The 18,442-nt window shown below is 38.1% G+C and overlaps 1 protein-coding gene and 1 pseudogene across 2 annotated transcripts in view; one reads left to right on the top strand and one right to left on the bottom strand.

The window, feature by feature from the left end:
- HERC2 (HECT and RLD domain containing E3 ubiquitin protein ligase 2) overlaps positions 1 to 18,442 on the top strand; it is a 214,764-nt gene that overhangs the window by 142,415 nt on the left and 53,907 nt on the right. The window contains exons 52-61 of the mRNA XM_082466157.1: positions 37 to 212; positions 3,419 to 3,530; positions 4,838 to 4,919; positions 5,026 to 5,169; positions 6,596 to 6,686; positions 6,987 to 7,164; positions 7,352 to 7,433; positions 7,514 to 7,685; positions 10,730 to 10,874; positions 11,532 to 11,757. Coding sequence (XP_082322283.1) covers positions 37 to 212; positions 3,419 to 3,530; positions 4,838 to 4,919; positions 5,026 to 5,169; positions 6,596 to 6,686; positions 6,987 to 7,164; positions 7,352 to 7,433; positions 7,514 to 7,685; positions 10,730 to 10,874; positions 11,532 to 11,757 — 1,408 coding nt within the window. The remainder of the gene's footprint in view (positions 1 to 36; positions 213 to 3,418; positions 3,531 to 4,837; positions 4,920 to 5,025; positions 5,170 to 6,595; positions 6,687 to 6,986; positions 7,165 to 7,351; positions 7,434 to 7,513; positions 7,686 to 10,729; positions 10,875 to 11,531; positions 11,758 to 18,442) is intronic.
- LOC309662698 (NADH dehydrogenase [ubiquinone] 1 alpha subcomplex subunit 5 pseudogene) lies at positions 11,766 to 18,442 on the bottom strand (annotated as a pseudogene). The gene has a single exon. The product of its transcript is annotated as an NADH dehydrogenase [ubiquinone] 1 alpha subcomplex subunit 5 pseudogene (transcript).

Raw genomic sequence — 18,442 nt, forward strand, 5'->3', positions numbered from 1 at the left:
TCTGAAAACTCTTTAGCTTACTGTGTTTGTATCTAGTATCACAGGTATATTGAAATTGCAATAAAGCAGTGCAGGAGCTCAGGAATTGATTGTAAAATCCATGGTCTCATCCTGCTGGGACGGATACGTGCGGAAGAGGAAGATTTGGCTGCAGTTCCTTTCTTAGCTTCAGATAATGAGGAGGAAGAAGACGAAAAAGGCAACAGTGGGAGGTGAGAGCTGTTTGCTGTTGGTGGTACTTACGCCCAAACTCTCACTTTCAAAAGCCAATGTTTAATTGGAGTGTATCTCATAATGAGGATAGTTTAGTGCCCATAGGACTATTTGTTCAATATTAGTTAATGTTCAAATCATATTCAAAAATATGATTTAATTTAATTTTAGGAAAAATTTAATGTGGAAACACATTGTATTTAGAAAAATTCACTTAAAAGTGAAAAAAAAATGTTGAATTTTTCTACCTGAAATATTACTGTTAATATTTTGGTATATATTCTTGTAGTTTTCTTTTTTATCTGTCCCTAATTGTGTTTTCCTTTGGAGATAGTGTGGTATGGTATGTATTTTACAGCCTTTTTTGTTAAGTATTTTATTAATAACTTATAAATTAAAAATTTTTTATTGTAATAAAGTATACATAAATTTACCATCTTAACCAGTTGTTAAGTGTATAGTTCAGTGGCATTAAGTAAATTTACATTATTGTGCAACCATGAGCAACATCCATCTTTAGAATATCTGTATCGTTAGTCTTCTGTTGTATAATTTTATTTTGTGCAATATTTCATTTCATGATTAAGTTCTCATTTACTCACTCAGTTCCTTATTTTGTATGAGCCCTGTAGTGATGACTGTTACTGTATTTATTCATCCACCATATATTTATTGAACACCTACTGGAGGCTAAGCCCTGTTCTCTGTCCTGTGAATGCTGTAGTGAACATGCTAAATAAAACAAGACAAACTCACACACATTAGAGTGGCCTCATGGCTGTGGGAAGTGCACGAAGGAGAAGGGCCTGGTGCTATGAGCGTCTGCAAAGGAGCATTGGGCTGTCAGGAGAACAAGGGAAAACTCCCCCCATCAAAGCAAAGTGGGCAGTAAGGGGTGTTGGCAGGGGAACAGCATATACCAAGGGTGAAGCAAGATGTCTGCCAGGTCTGTGCACCTTTGCTTTTTATTCCAAGACCTGTATGGAGGGCTCATGTGCAATGTCTGTTCTGAGCTCTGTTTACGTCCCAACAGCAAACAATGCAGACAATTACTGTCCTCAGGTAAGTTGTCTTTTCACAAATAAATTGCTAAAAGTGAAATTGCTAAGTCGATAGGTGTTCCTGTTGTATTGCTGGTGTGGCTGGGTCCTTGCAGATATGTCCACTAGAGGCAGGTAGCAGTGCCAGCTGAGCTCTGCTGATCACGGCCCTTAGCACTGAGTGCCTTCTAGTGTGTGACGTGAGCAGTCTGTCTTTTTGAAACAAAGGAGCTTGGCCCTGCACTGCTATTAAGCACATGTTCTTAGTCATGAAGAGGTGGCCACTGGGGTGATAAATCAGGTCATTCTAGGGATCTTGGGCTTGGATCCTGTCTTGTTTCGTTTTGGAAGCTTTGCAAAGAAGTTGAAAAGAAAATAGTCTTATAACACTACCTTATCTAGAATATATGTTATACTATATGTTACAGTTCAAACTGTGTCTACATGCATTAATTTAATTAAGTGAGGAAAATGACATTTCACTTAAATAAATCATTGGGATTTTTAAGTGAAAGGATTATAGAGCCACATTTTCTTATTCGGTAGTTACTAAAATGAATTGGACAAATATAATTAGTACATGTGCTATATATGTGAAATAACCACAAAAGTTTGAGCTTTACTCATAGATGAAATTTTTACACATCTGGATACATTCACAAAAGAAATTCTAGATATTTGAATGTAATTTTTTTTTCCTGTCAGATATCATTAATGAGCTAATAACTAATGAATGGTCCAAGCAGTCTCCCACAGGGCAAGCCCCCAACTGGGGTGTGCCCTCACTGACCATCCACTGGCATTTGTTCCCCATGCTGTTGCTTACATGGTACCAGTCCTTACACGTCTCAACACTGGTGGAATCCCCTACATATTTTTGAGTGACACTGTGTTACAAGGTATTTCAAATAGTTAAAATGTACATATACTTGCTCTCCTTTGCCTGGTATAGGATGAGAGTTTTCCTACCTTTTTATCCCCAAACCATAAAATTTTGATCCCTGAAAGTAAATATTCATCAGTATGTAACACGTTAAAAAATCTTACCTATCTGTAAGCTAATCTCTGAAGTCTTCAGTTGTCTATTGTAGCTTATAAAAATAGAACAAAAGCAAAAAGCCAAAACCTCAAACACAGAAGCGGCAGTTTCTTACCACCTGGCATCAAACTGACAACCAAGAAAATCTAACACTATTCCATGTACTTCGTGTTCTTATCATGTTCAAGAATTGATGGACTTTTTTTTTTAATTGATTCAATCTAATTTATTTCTGATGTACAACAAATTGGAAGTAACAATAGCCATTTTTCTCAAGTGTTAGCAGTATAGTTAACACTTAATGCATGGACATTGGTTGCTGTGATTTTGTCATTATATATGTTTTTTAAAATTTTTTTTAAATTTAATTTTTATTTTATTTTGAAGCATGTGTGGGCTTTGTTGATCAAACTTTTAACCCATCGAGGGCAGGTCAGGAGATGGGATGAATGAGATGGCCTGTGCTTCAGGAGCCTCGGGGGGCTGGGCAGGCCTCCCCTGGCAGAATGGAGGTTTGGACCTCCTCCTCCAGCGCAGCTGGCCAGCACAGTGGGCAGAGGGTGTAAAGGAAGAAATGTGCATTTTGCCTCGGGACATGTGTTTGTGTTTGAGTACATCAGAGGTCATGTGGCTACATCCATTTTATTATTTCTTTGGGGGAAAAATATGACCAAACAGGGTTTGGGGTTTAGGGACGTGGCCACAATGCCAGTCCCGGTGGTGATTCTTGGCGCCATTAACCAACATTCTCTCCAGTTACACCTGCAGTAGCTGTGTGTTAAGGTGATGGGCGGTAGTTGCTGTAAAAGCAGTAAAAGCTGTCACGTTCAACTTGGTATACAAGAAGACAGAGAACTGCACAGTGTCTCTTGGGAAGATCTCCACCAGAATAAAAAGCTAAGGTTAAATTCTAGTATTGAAAGGTAGCATACTGGTATCTAGAAATTTTGACCCTCTGGAACACTAACTCCTGTGTATACTTCAGGCTTTGTTGAATTAAAACAAAACTTTAAGAGTTTCTGATAGTAACCAGCAAACTGTGTGCTTGAGGTTGTTTTCCTTTTTATTTAAAATTTTTTTTTACGCTGACTGACCTCTATTTCTGTTTTATTTTTCCTTTGATTAGCCTTATTAGAAAGAAGGCTGCAGGTCTGGAATCGGCGGCTACGATAAGAACCAAAGTGTTTGTGTGGGGCCTGAATGACAAGGACCAGCTGGGAGGGCTGAAGGGCTCCAAGGTACCTGCTCGATACCCCGTGCCCTCGCCACCCCGTGCTGCTCGGGCCCAGACAGGCCCAGCAACAGCCAGGCTTCTTGAAGTTTTTATAATGGTTTTTCCTTTTATATGTTATTTTTAAAGTTGACTTTTCTTAAGTAGTTCTTGACATGAACTCATAGACATTATCAAATTTAGTTTCTGAGAAGCCTCTGTCCTTGGAAAATAGTGCACTTTAGATATAGTTGCATTATTGCTGTTTTGTAAACTAGAACATACACTTTTGAAAAGACTTGACAAGCGCAGAGGTAAAAATTGTGGAGTATAATGGTATTTTAAAGAGTAGGTACAGCAAATGGTGCATTTGAACTAGAGTTGGATGCAGTGTGGTTCCTGACTGAGGGACAGACTCCTCCAGATTTTAGGGTCTGGGAACAGTTTCTTTTCAGATGAGCGTCTCCACTACTTAGTACTCCATGAGACTTCACCCATCGTAAGATCCCTTGTTATCTGCATTGCCGAGAAGCTGAAAAGGAAAGTTAGAACTCAATTCATTTTAAGTCTCGTGGTTCTAGTACAATGAAAATAGTCTTATGTAATTCAGCAGCCTTCAGTTACATTTGTTCCTGAGGCCCCTGCCCTGCATTTGGAGATGTGTCAGCTGTGACAGGGGCTGTCTGGGGGGTCCTGAGGGCGTGGCCCTTTCTGGGGTTTGCACATGAAGGGTAGATTGGCGCTTCATGGTTGTGATGGACATCCTTCTTGCACAGTAGTAGTGACTGTTTGATACTTTCTGACACATAGGAATCATAAAGGCTTCTTAGACAGGGGCCTTAATAATTTTAAATTAAATCACGCTCATCTCTAATGAGAAATTTAAGTGTATAATTTCTTAGTCAGAATTAACAAGAATGAGCAGGACACGACCTGAAATAAAATGTAGTTTACCAAATGTTTGTTTATATCTTCACATTATGTGTATTTTATTTTTTGCCTTTTATTACGGATATGTTCAGATGTACCCAGGTAGAAAGAATAGGGACCTGAGTCCTCTTGTCCCTGTCCCAGTTTCAGCAGTTGCAGATGGTCACATTTTTGTATTTATTTTCTACACAGCCTCACCCCTATTCATTTTAAAGTCAATCTCAGTATATCCTTTCATTCTTAAAATACTTGTGTATATCTAAGAGACAAGAACTTCTTTGGTTAATATAACCATGTAAATTAACAGTAATTCTTTGTACCATCTAGTAGGATTACTTGTAATTTTAAAAGTGTAAATAACATTCTCTCTTTTCTCCTTTACTTTTAAAAAAATTCTTGTTTTAGATAAAAGTTCCTTCATTCTCTGAGACACTGTCTGCTTTGAATGTAGTACAGGTGGCTGGTGGTTCTAAAAGTTTGTTTGCAGGTATGATTATTCTAATATTTAAAAAGTTTTCAATGACGCTTAGGACTAAAAACATAGTTGTTGCATTGTGAAAAGTGAGTCCTTTCCTCACTCCTGTTCCTTGCAGTGACAGTGGAAGGGAAAGTGTATGCCTGTGGAGAAGCCACGAATGGCCGGCTGGGGCTGGGCCTCTCCAGTGGGACTGTGCCCATTCCTCGACAGATCACAGCTCTCAGCAGTTACGTGGTCAAGAAGGTGGCCGTTCACTCAGGTAAGGGCCAGGCTTTGCCCTGGTACACAGATAAGCCTGTTGTTCGTGCTCTGTAATTAATTGGGGCCGTAAACAATTTCCCCTAAAGTGTCTTTGCATTCTTTTTCAAGTTTTACTTAACTGTTAGGAATAAAAGTTGGTTAATGTAAAGCTCCAGGTGGTCTAGAGTTTAATTATTCCTGGAGACCAGTGGTTGCTGGCGTTCCAGGTGTGCGGGGCATACCTCACCAAAGGAGGGGGCTTTTAGTCTCGGAGCTGTGGTCTAAAGTTCATAGCATCTCTGCAGTCATCACGTTCTGTGCTTAAATACGTGTTATTTTTCTGGGGAAAGAGCCTGTAACTTTCATCAGATTCCCAGTATCTGTAAATTCCAGTGATAAGAAAGAACCATTTAAAGAAAAAAAAATCACACCGCTTCAATTCAGGAAACTTTTATTGAGTATCATTTCAAAGTACTGTGCTTGGCCTCTGAGGAAATGAACTGAATTAGATACAAACTGAGTTCGTGTCTATACTGGATAGGGTTAGATTTAACCCCCGTATAACAGAAAATCCAAACGGTAGTGGCTTGAGCAAGATGGCATTTTACCATTCTCTGTAAAAACCTGGAGGTGGGGCCCAGGGCCAGGGCGGCAGCCCCAGTACCTGTGAGGAGCACTGGCTTGCTGTCCACGCCCCCAGCTGCAGGTGAACGTATAAGATAGGCCTTTTCCTCAGGCCCACTCCGCCCCTCCAGAGAGCTTTTCTGGAAGCCTCACTCACTCCTATCGCATCTCTGTCACCATCCTCTCTGGGCAGGGGAGTCTGGGAAGCGTGGTTTTTAGCCGAGCACATTGCCCTGGATCACGTGGGCTCTGTTGGCAAGGGATAGGGTGCAAATGGGTATTAGGAGCCTAGGAACTGGTGGACACAGTGACAGAGAGGAAACGCTCTTCAGTCCTGAGCTGGGGTGGATGCACTGGGGGAGTGAGCCGTGCTGGGGAAAAGCATGAGCTGATTGTTTTGGGAAGAGTGAGCACAGTGCCTTAATTGCAACTGATGGTACTTCTGCTTAAATAATTCCATTCTTGAGGTGCATTTCACAGAAGCCCAAGTGCCACTGCATTTGATAATTTGTCTAAACACAAATGTACTTATTTTTCCATCTGAATTTTGATCTTTTATATATTTAAACATAGCAGCAACCCCATTAATAAATAGCATCATTTTGCTGCTTCTTTGCGAGTAAAATTCTTTCTAGGACTTAAACTTTGTAGTTTAATAAATGTTCACTTATTTTATATATTTGTCACGCTGAAATGTTGATCTTATTTACTCAGTTATTCAACACATATTCACACATACTGCATGCCAGGCAAAATAGGTAGTTGTGCTGTTAACTTTTGTAAACCAACTTTGGCAGCCTCCCTCTGTGTGAATGTTGCAGGTGGACGGCACGCTACAGCTTTAACTGTTGATGGGAAAGTGTTTTCCTGGGGTGAAGGTGATGATGGCAAACTTGGACACTTCAGTAGAATGTAAGAATATTTTCTTCATTACTTGCTAATAAGAGACTGTTACTGTTAATAATAGTGACTGCTTTTTGATAGTTTTTTGTAGAAAATTGAATAGGATGGGTTATTTATGAAAACGGAACTTAAAAATATATTTTAAAAATATCTCTGAATGTGGTTTGGCCTCACATGTTCTAAGGTTTGATAGTTAACTTAATCTAAAGATGTTGTTTTGACTAAATGTGGATCAGTGTTGATGGCCTTTTCTTTCTTCTTTAAAGAGGCTGGATTGATTATAGGGAATATTATTTAATCTTGCTTTAGGAACTGTGACAAGCCACGGCTGATAGAGGCCCTGAAAACCAAGCGAATCCGGGATATTGCCTGTGGGAGCTCGCACAGTGCAGCCCTCACGTCCAGTGGTGAACTGTACACCTGGGGCCTCGGAGAGTACGGCCGCTTGGGACATGGGGATAACACAACACAGCTGAAGCCCAAAATGGTGATTATACACATTTTTGTTGCTTGTAGAAAGTTTACCACCTGCTGATTTCCAGAGAAGATAAGCTCCCAGTCTAGGACAGTTCATAAAGACATGAGCAGTGTTGGCTTTCAGTCTGTGGGGAAAAATCCCCCTTGCTTTCTTAGTGCCTGTGCTTGATTCTGTTTTTAAATTTGTGATTGAGTAGGTGAAAGTCCTTCTTGGTCACAGAGTAATCCAGGTGGCGTGTGGAAGTAGAGATGCACAGACCCTGGCTCTGACTGATGAAGGTGAGTCCTGTCCTGACTCCACGTTGCTGGGGGAGGAACATTGTGAGACACTGGCCTAAAGCATATATTTTTAAACCTAGGTTTGGTATTTTCCTGGGGCGATGGTGACTTTGGAAAATTGGGCCGGGGAGGAAGCGAAGGCTGTAACATTCCCCAGAACATTGAGAGACTAAATGGACAGGGGGTGTGTCAGATCGAGTGCGGGGCACAGTTCTCCCTGGCCCTCACCAAGTCGGGAGTGGTGTGGACGTGGTACGTAAACGCCTGTCATCCGTCAGTGTGTCTGCGGGGCCTTTTAGGGAGGGGGAAACCTTCATTTTCTTCCTCGTTCAGGCATCTTTGTTTTTTAATTTATTTTGAGTTGGGATTAGCGATAATATTATAAGAAATTTCCCATTATAACTGGGCTGTTTAGAAGAGAACACTGGAGAAATTTTAGCCCAACTTGTCTGTCTTGTTTTTTGTTTGTTTGTTTATTTATTTTTAACGTTTTTATTGGAGTATAATTGCTTTACTATGGTGTGTTAGTTTCTGCTTTATAACAAAGTGAATCAGTTATACATATACATATATCCCCATATCTCTTCCCTCTTGCGTCTCCCTCCCTCCCACCCTTCCTACCCCACCCTTCTAGCTGGTCACAAAGCACAGAGCTGATCTCCCTGTGCTATGCGACTGCTTCCCACTAGCTATCTGTTTTACATTTGGTAGTGTATATATGTCCATGCCACTCTCTCACTTTGTCCCAGCTTACCCTTCCCCCTCCCCGTATCCTCAAGTCCATTCTCCAGTAGGTCTGTGTGTTTATTCCCGTCTTGCCCCTACGTTATTCATGACCATTTTTTTTTTTTTTAGATTCCATATATATGTGTTAGCATACGGTATTTGTTTTTCTCTTTCTGACTTCACCCTGTATGACAGATTCTGGGTCCATCCACCTCACTACAAATGACTCAATTTCGTTTCTTTTTATGGCTGAGTAATATTCCATTGTATATATGTGCCACATATTCTTTATCCATTCATCTGTCGATGGACACTTAGGTTGCTTCCATGTCCTGGCTATTGTAAATAGAGCTGCAATGAACACTGTGGTACATGACTCTTTTTGAATTATGGTTTTCTCAGGGTATATGCCCAGTAGTGGGATTGCTGGGTCGTATGGTAGTTCTATTTTTAGTTTTTAAGGGAACCTCCATACTGTTCTCCATAGTGGCTGTATCAATTAACATTCCCACCAACAGTGCAAGACGGTTCCCTTTTCTCCACACCCTCTCCAGCATTTATTGTTTGTAGGTTTTTTGATGATGGCCATTCTGACCGGTGTGAGATGATATTGCATTGTAGTTTTGATTTGCATTTCTCTAATGATTAGTGATGTTGAGCATTCTTTCATGTGTTTGTTGGCAATCTGTATATCTTCTTTGGAGAAATGTCTATTCAGGTCTTCTGCCCATTTTTGGATTGGGTTGTTTGTTTTTTTGATATTGAGCTGCATGAGCTGCTTGTAAATTTTGGAGATTAATCCTTTGTGAATTGCTTCATATGCAAATATTTTCTCCGACTCTGAGGGTTGTCTTTTCGTCTTGTTTCTGGTTTCCTTTGCTGTGCAAAAGCTTTTAAGTTTCATTAGGTCCCATTTGTTTCTTTTTGTTTTTATTTCCATTTCTCTAGGAGGTGGGTCAAAAAGGATCTTGCTGGGATTTATGTCATAGAGTGTTCTGCCTGTGTTTTCCTCTAAGAGTTTGATAGTGTCTGGCCTTACATTTAGGTCTTTAATCCATTTGGAGTTTATTTTTGTGTATGGTGTTAGGGAGTGTTCTAATTTCATACTTTTACATGTAGCTGTCCAATTTTCCCAGCACCACTTATTGAAGAGACTGTCTTTTCTCCACTGTATATGCTTGCCTCCTTTATCAAAGATAAGGTGACCATATGTGCGTGGGTTTATCTCTGGGCTTTCTCTCCTGTTCCATTGATCTGTATTTCTGTTTTTGTGCCAGTACCATACTGTCTTGTTGACTGTAGCTTTGTAGTATAGTCTGAAGTCTGGGAGCCTGATTCCTCCAACTCCGTTTTTCTTTCTCAAGATTGCTTTAGCTATTCGGGGTCTTTTGTGTTTCCATACAAATTGTGAAATTTTTTGTTCTAGTTCTGTGGAAAATGCCAGGGGTAGTTTTATAGGAATTGCATTGAATCTGTAGATTGCTTTGGGTAGTATAGTCGTTTTCACAATGTTGATTGTTCCAATCCAAGAACATGGTATATCTCTCCATCTATTTGTATCATCTTTAATTTCTTTCATCAGTGTCTTATAATTTTCTGCACACAGGTCTTTTGTCTCCTTAGGTAGGTTTATTCCTAGATATTTTATTCTTTTTGTTGCAATGGTAAATGGGAGTGTTTTCTTAATTTCACTTTCAGATTTTTCATCATTAGTGTATAGGAATGCAAGAGATTTCTGTGCAATAATTTTGTATCCTGATACTTTACCAAATTCATTGATTAGCTCTAGTAGTTTTCTGGTAGCATCTTTAGGATTCTCTATGTATAGTATCATGTCATCTGCAAACAGTGACAGCTTTACTTCTTCTTTTCCGATTTGGATTCCTTTTATTTCTTTTTCTTCTCTGATTGCTGTGGCTAAAACTTCCAAAACTATGTTGAATAATAGTGGTGAGAGTGGGCAACCTTGTCTTGTTCCTGATCTTAGTGGAAATGGTTTCAGTTTTGTCTTTCTTGTTTAGGTGAGGTGTATGTAGAGGGTTTCTTCTGCTGCTTTGCCGTGCAAGAAGCCTAGTGATCAAATGGGTGGAAAACAGATTTCTGATTTCTTTGATCCCTGAAAAAGTTCATGTGTGTTTCTAGTGAAAGATTATTTTACTAAATCAGAAAGGAATGGAATATCCAGCTGACCACGGGCAGGCAGTGTGATGGCCTAAGCCTGAGTATCATGACCCAAAGGCAGCTGAGGAAGAATTATAGCAGAGAGGTCTTTTAAGAGCCATTTGAGGTTGTGTGTCATGTTTTCAATCTCTTTAGATGAAACCTACGTCAGTAACTTAAATGTAAAACACACATTAAGGATCTTGCTAGCAGAATTAATGAATTAATTTGAATTAATGGTATATGATTTTAGAACAATATAATAATAACAGTAATTTCAAAGACCTTGGGCACTGTGTATGATGTTATCATTGAGCTGGCTCTAGCACTGTGACAGTGAGTATTTTTCTGTGGGGCATTGCCAGCACCATAATCATGTATTAAAATGCTCACTCTTGACCTCCTTGCAGGGGGAAGGGGGACTACTTCAGGCTGGGCCACGGCTCTGATGTGCATGTGCGGAAACCGCAGGTCGTGGAAGGACTGAGAGGGAAGAAGATTGTGCATGTGGCTGTCGGGGCCCTGCACTGCCTGGCGGTCACTGACGCGGGGCAGGTAAGCGAGCCTGTGAGAGGTCCTTATGTCTGTAGTGTAACGTGATGAAACGACATGAGTCCCAGTACTGGGGCACCAGGAGGGTGGGCTTTGTCCGTCGTGTTCCTGTGTATATCTGCCTAACTGTTAGCATGGGTGAGCATACCCGGGAAAGAGCTGCTGACTGACGCAGGCTATAAAGCCATGCGGTTTCCCACTCTAATGCCTGATGGGGAGATATATGTACTTCATTTCAGAAATAAAGTTATCCTTGACAAGTGTTACTCGTTCTTCCACCATGAGAGGCCATCCCATGACAGGCTTATAGATGATATACTTTTATATTCACTTATGACAACACATCAGCACACTGTACTTTAATCAAAATGAATTAAAAATGAATTATACTTTCTAATTCTGTAAAGCCAAGAAGTAAATTCCTTGAAAAGTGAGCATATTTTTTTGATCATTTTTCTTTGCAAAATGAAGGAAAAGATAAGTTACTATATTTAGTTGAAGAGGAGAACTTCCCTGCTTCCTGTAACAGAACAAAATTGATGAATTCATTGGGTTGATATTAAGTAAATACTCGTCTGTAGTCATTGGCAAGAATTTTGAAGTAAATTTAGAGCAAATGTTCTGAAATGTTGAAAAATTCTGTTTTTTTCCCCTTAACAGGTGTATGCTTGGGGTGACAATGACCACGGCCAACAGGGCAATGGCACGACCACGGTTAATAGAAAGCCCACACTTGTGCAAGGCTTAGAAGGCCAGAAGATCACGCGAGTGGCTTGTGGGTCTTCCCACAGCGTGGCATGGACAACCGTCGACGTGGCAACACCATCTGTCCACGAGCCCGTCCTCTTCCAGACCGCAAGAGACCCTTTAGGTGCTTCCTATTTAGGTAACACAGATTTGTGTTTTATTTGAGCCCCTCTGTATGCTACAGCAACGCCATCGATAGAATGTGTGGTGTCGCTACCAGATTAGGGGTTGTGGCACTGGGCTAACTGCATTCTGAACCACAGCCACAAATTTTGGCTATACAGATAAAATTGCTGTGAACCTTTGTGTACAGGTCTTTATATGGACATACGCTTGCATTTTTCTAGGGTAATACCTAGGAGAGGAATTCTTGGTAGATGTAGGTTTATCTTCTTAACTGCAAACTGTTTTACAAAGTGTTTGTTCTAAAGCTCTAGCTCCTCCATATTTGTGTCTGTACTTGGTGTGGTCAGTCTTTAATTTTAGCCATTCTTGTAGATGTGTAGTGGTATCTCATTGTGGTTTTGCTTTGCATTTCCCTAATGACTAATGATGTTGAGCGTCTTGCTTATTTACCACGCAAATATGTCTTAAGTGTCTATTCAAATCTTTTGCCTGTATTTAAACCTAGGTTGTTTGTTTTCTTATTATTGAGTTTTGAACACTTTTTATGTATTCTGGGTACAAGTCTTTCATCAGATATATGATTTGCACATATTTTCTCCCAATGTAGCTTGTCTCTTCATTCTCTTAGGTGAATTTTAAAGAGCAAAAAATTTCTAATTTTGATGAAGTCCAGTTTATCCATTTTTATCTTTTATTTGAGTGTTGTATTTAAACAGCCTTTGCCTGACTCAAGATCATAAAGATTCTTTTCCTGTGTTTTCTTATAAAAGTTCTATAGTTTTAGGTATTTAGGTGTATGCTTGATCTTGAGTTAAATTTCATATATGGTGTGAGGTATGGATTGAAATAAATAAATATATTTATTTATTTATTTATGTTTGGTATATGGATATCCAGTTGTTTCAGTTGCATTTGTCAAAAAGAAGTATCCTTTCTTGATTGAAAGAATTTGCACTTGTGTCAAAAATCAGTTGTTTATGTATGTGTGGATCTATTTCTGGATTCTCAGTTCTGTTTGGTTGATTTATTTTTGTATTTTGATGCAAATACCACATTGTCTTGATTACTGTAGCTTTATAAAAGAATGAATTCAACCTTTGGTAATCCTTTAGCTTTGTTCTTTTTCAAATATGTTTTGGGTATTCTAGACCCTTTGCATTTCCGTATAACTTTTATTTTTTTTATTTTTATTTTTTAAAATTTTATTTATTTATTTTTCGCTGAATTGGTTCTTTGTTGCTGCACGTGGGCTTTCTCTAGTTGCGGCGAGGGGGTGCTACTCTTCGTTGCAGTGCACGGGCCTCCCATTGCGGTGGCCACTCCTGCTGCGGGGCATGGGCTCCAGGTGCGTGGGCTTCAGTAGTTGTGGCATGTGGGCTCAGTAGTTGTGGCTCGCGGGCTCTAGAGCACAGGCTCAGTAGCTGTGGCACATGGGCTTAGTTGCTCCACGGCATGTGGGATCTTCCCGGACCAGGGCTCGAACCCGTGTCCCCTGCATTGGCAGACGGATTCTTAACCACTGTGCCACCAGGGAAGCCCCTCCATATAACTTTTAGAATCAGCTTTTCAATTTTTATAAAATAGCCTACTTGGGAATTTGATTGCACTGACTATAGATCAATTTGGGACTTGCTTCACAGTATTGAATCTACCAACCCTTGAATGTAGTATTTCTCTCCATTTGTTTAGATCTTTCAGTGCACAGGTCTTGTATATCTTCTGTCATATTTATCCCTAAATATTTCATATTGTTCATCCTGTTATTAATGGTGTTTTAATAATTTCTTTTGTTCCTTGCTATTATCTAGAAATATTCAAGTTGATTCTTGCTAGTGTGTAGAAATACAGTTGATCTTTTTAAGGACATTTGGATTATTTCAGTTTGGGGTTATTACAAGTAAAACCTGCTATGAATATTCATATTAAGGTTTTTGAGTCAGTCTTCCATATTGAATAAACCCCACTTGGTTTTGCTACTTTTCATTTCTTTGATTTTCTGTTGTTTATCGGTTTTCAGTTTTATTGGTTTCTGTTCTCATCTTTATGCTTGCTTTATGTTTATTTTCTATTCTTTTTCTAGTTTCTTGAGGTGAGAGCTTAGATCATTGATTTGAGACTTTTTCTCTTGTCTATTGTAAACTTTTAGTACTATAAATTTGCCTCTCAGCACTGCTTTAGCTACATCTCTCAAATTTTGATATGTTGTGTTTTCATTTTCATTCACTTATATATATGTATTTTAAGGACATATGGAAAGTAATTTTATTTTTGTTTAACCTTAAACTTGCCAAACTGCTTCATTCTTTGAACAGCATTTATCTTCTGAAACCCAGGCTGCACTCATATTGGAAATTACTGAAAACCACTTAGTGATTCCACTTTAAAGTTATAACCATACAGCTAAATGTTTTGAATATAAGCCTATCTATATGTTGGATAAACTTTAGGAACTCTTAGTGTTTCTTCTTTTACAGAAATTCTCTCTGTATCCTGTTGTACTTTGGTTGATCTAGAAAAGTAAAGGCAAAGGGCCAGAAAGCTAACTTCCTTAAATGAGACAAAAGGAAAATTTTTCCAACTACCACTATAAATAAAAATCTTTCAAATACTGACTCAGTTTTCTCAAGTATACAACAAATTCTAATTTGATGGTTTTTTCTTACTACTTCACGTCAAACAGTGACCTATAAATTTGTTTAAATAATAATTAAGTACCTTTTCTGTTTTTTCAGAATGAAAAAGATTAAATGATGTGTTGAAGATACTACTAAAAATACTTCACCTTTCAAATATGGTCCCTGTGTTGAAAATCTATAGGAATTTTTCCAATTAACTTTCAGATCTTCCCACAACCTCTTTGTTTTTTTAAAAAATATCATGTTGGAAATAATTTGAATGAATGCTCTGCAAATCAAGAATTGATTCACAAGTCCCTATTACCATAATCATCAATTTTAACAAGTCTCCTCAGTATGTTTTATGTCAGTTTTCTTGATTATAAGATGAATATGGAAACATTTTTAATATAACAGAATATTTAATTATATCAGTTTCCCATGAAAACACAAGTCATTTAATGATGTTTCTATTAGCCATTTCCATTGGTTGGCCAGAGGCTTTTCCACTGAAGACTCCCCATGGTTTCCATTCCACCATTTTTCTCACCAGACTTAGTTCATTTTCAGCCTAAAGAATCTCCTCTTCTATTTGGCCACCCTGAAGTTGCTCTTTTAATTTTTTAACATCTGGTTCCACTTTAACCATATGCAGCCTCTCATTTGTAATCTGTTCTATATACCTTTTATATGGTACATTTTTAGGGATTTGTCCAAGAACATCAGGAATCTTTGTATACAATATTTTTAGCCTCTTGTGTGGACTCTTACATACCCAGTCCCACAAGGCCAGTGGTCTTCTTCAGCAAGCCCGCCATGACAGCCCAGTTTTATATATTTTAAAAATTTCTTTTCAGCTTTGTTTTTGACTTGTGGATTTTTCTTTTTGTACCTTGTTGTATTCAAGTTGCCAAAAAAAAGGTTAAGAACTGTTACCTCTTTGTTCATGATCGATATTGGTCTGTAATTTTCTATTAGTATCTCTGTCCGGCCTTATAGAATGAAGTGGTAAGTGTTCCCTTCTTTTCAGTTTTCCTTTTTATTTTGTGTAGAATTGGTATTCTTTCAGTAGAATTCACCAGTGAAGCCATCTGGGTCTAGAGTTCTTTGTGCAGTTTCTTTATGCTTTTTAACCACAAATTTAATTCCTTTAATAGATTCAGCGTTATCTGTTTTTTTTTTTTCCTAGTAAGATTTGTGTCTTTGATGGAAGTCGAACTTACTGGCATAAAGTTGGTCTCAATATTTGCTTATTTTTCTTTTAACATTTGTAGACTCTGTAGTGATGTCATTACTCATTCCTTATATTGGTAATTGTATCTTCTCTTTCCTAGAGGTTTATCAGTTTTATTAAGTTTTTTCAAAGAACAAGCTTATGGTTTCCTTGATTTTTCTTCATTGTTTTTCTGTTCTCTATTTCACTGATCTCTGCTCTATCTTTATTAATTCTTTTCTTCTAAGAAGCTTAGGATCTTCCTACTTTTCTAATGTGGACATTTATTTTTCTCTCCTTGATTCATTGATTCTGCTATCATTATAACAGATTACCCTCTTTATCCCTTTGCTTTGAAATTCTTGCTTTAAAGTCAAATTTGTCTGATATGAATATAGTGCCTCTAGCTTTCTTTTGACCAATGCTATATAGTATTTAAACTATGGTATTCCATATACCATGGCAAACTATGGTATATCTTTTCCATTCTTTTACTTTTAACCTACTAAAAGACGCTTCCTTATACGAAACATATAGTTGGATTTAGCTTTTTAATTTTTTCTCTGACAGTCTCTAATTGGGGTGTTCATTTCACTTACAGTTAATGTGGTTATTAATGTATCTGTTTTCAGTCAATATCCTGCTATTTGTTTTCTATTAGTCCTAGCTGTTCATTGTTCTTTCTCTTCTCTTTTTTTTGCCTTTCTTTGAATTAATTGTTCTTTATGATTTTATTTTCTCTCCTTTGTTTTCTTTGAGCTCTAACTTATTATGTTATTTTAGTGATTGCTTTAGGATACATATTATACACCCTTAATTTATCATAGTCTACCTTCAGGTGATTCTACACTTTCATGTATAGTATACAAATTATACAACAGTATATCTCTATTTCTTCCCTCCTAGCCTTTGTGCTGTTGTTGTTATACATTTCTTTGTATGTTGTAAATGTGACAGTTGTTAAAATTAATTTTCTTTAAACATTAGGTTATCTATTTAGATAAATTAAAAAGAAAAGAATATCTCTATATTTACTCATGTAATTACCATTTCTGGTGTTCTTCATTCCTTTGTGGAGATCCATATTTCCATCTGGCACCATTTTCCTTCTGCTTGAAGGACTTACTTTTTTATGTCTTGTAGCTCAGGTCTGGGGTTCCTCCTTTCAGCATTTTATGTCTGAGCTAGTCATTATTTTGCTTCATGTTTGCAATATATTTTAGCTGGGTATAAAATTTTAGGTTGACATTGTTTTCATTGAGAATCTGCCGTCATTCTTATCTTTGTTTTTCTGTACATAACATGTCTTTTATCTCAGACTACTTTTAGGATTTTCTCTTTATTTCCATGGTTTTTATCTTCATGGTTCATGTGCTTGTGGGTCATTGTGCTTCTTGGATCTTTGGGTTTCTAATTTTCAACAAATTTGGAAAATTTTCATTTACTATTCTTCACAAAAAATTTCTTTCCTGTACCTTTCTTTCTCCTCTTTGGGAGGTTTAGTTCTATGTATATTAGGTCTCTTGAAGTTGTTCCACAGATAAATGACATTGTTCATTTTTTAACTTCCTTTTCTGTGTTTCATTTTGGATAACTTCTATTGCTATGTCTCCAAATTCACTTGTCTTTTCTTCATTTTCTAATGTGCTGTTAATGTTACCAAACTGTCTAAATCTCAGACATCCTAGCTACCTCTCTTGAAATTTGATTTGGGCATTTTTATATCTTTCATGTCTCTGGTTCTCTTTTGAACATACGGAATACAGATATAATAAGTGTTTTAACCTGTCTGCTGATTGTAATATCTGTGTCAGTTCTGGATTGTTTACCTCAATTGATTTTTCTTCTTATTTCTGAATTGAGTGGTATTTTCCTGCCTTTCTGCCCACTGGGTAACTTTTAGTTGGATGCCATACATTGTGAATTTTAACCTGAATGTTGCTGGGGATTTTTGTGTGTGTATAAATCTTCTTGAGCTTAGATACAGTTAAGTTACTCTCAAACAGTTTGATCCTTTTGGGTCTTGGTTTTGGATTTGTTAAGTGGATTCAGACCTGATATTAGTCTGGGGCTAATTATTCCCCCACTGAGTATTCTACTCAGTGTCTTGTGAATTATGAGGTCTTCCTATCTGGCGGATGGGAGCAGGCACTGGCTGGGCCCTCCATTTTCTCCCAGCCTCTGTGCTGGGTCTCCATTCCTTTCATGCAGTTCTTTCTTTGGCTTTGGGCAGTGCCCTTTTATGTAGGCACCCATCAGCTTCTGCTGCATCCTTAGCTGGGTGAGTGAGAGCACCTGCACATCTCCAGGGCACTCTCTGGGCAACTTTCTCCTCTCGTCCTGTCCTGTGAACTTTGGCCACATTGGACTCCCTGGCTCTGAGCTCTACCTCCTCTGCTCACAGAGACCACTGAGCTCCACCTGGTTCTCTCCCTCTGCTGAGGCCTGGGAACTCTCAGGGCAGTGAGCTGGAACATGTGTCCACTAAGACTGTATATGGTGAACATCTTGTCTTCTCACCATTGTTTTGGATTATTTTTTGTTTTACATTTCAATGATAAGTAAATACAGATAGTTATCGTAGTATTTTCACAGCTTACGTGTGTATACCGTAAATTGTTGTAAGTGTATTTTGCAAAAGTATTTATATCTGTTTGCAGTTACAGTGAACCTTTCCTGAAAATAGCTTCTTTAGATAAGTATAGATAATTTTTTTTAAACTCTGAAAGACCATTAATGAAACTAGTATTTAATCGGTGAAATAGCAAAATGCAGATTGCAGTGTGTCTCGGAACTAAACTTGAAATGTCAAATTATAGAAATAGAGCAAACTGTGATCTTAAAAATTGAACCCAAATTTTATTTTCCTT

This window comes from Balaenoptera physalus (genome assembly GCF_965194825.1).
Source record: "Balaenoptera physalus genome assembly, chromosome: 6".
NCBI classification, from domain to species: domain Eukaryota; kingdom Metazoa; phylum Chordata; class Mammalia; order Artiodactyla; family Balaenopteridae; genus Balaenoptera; species Balaenoptera physalus.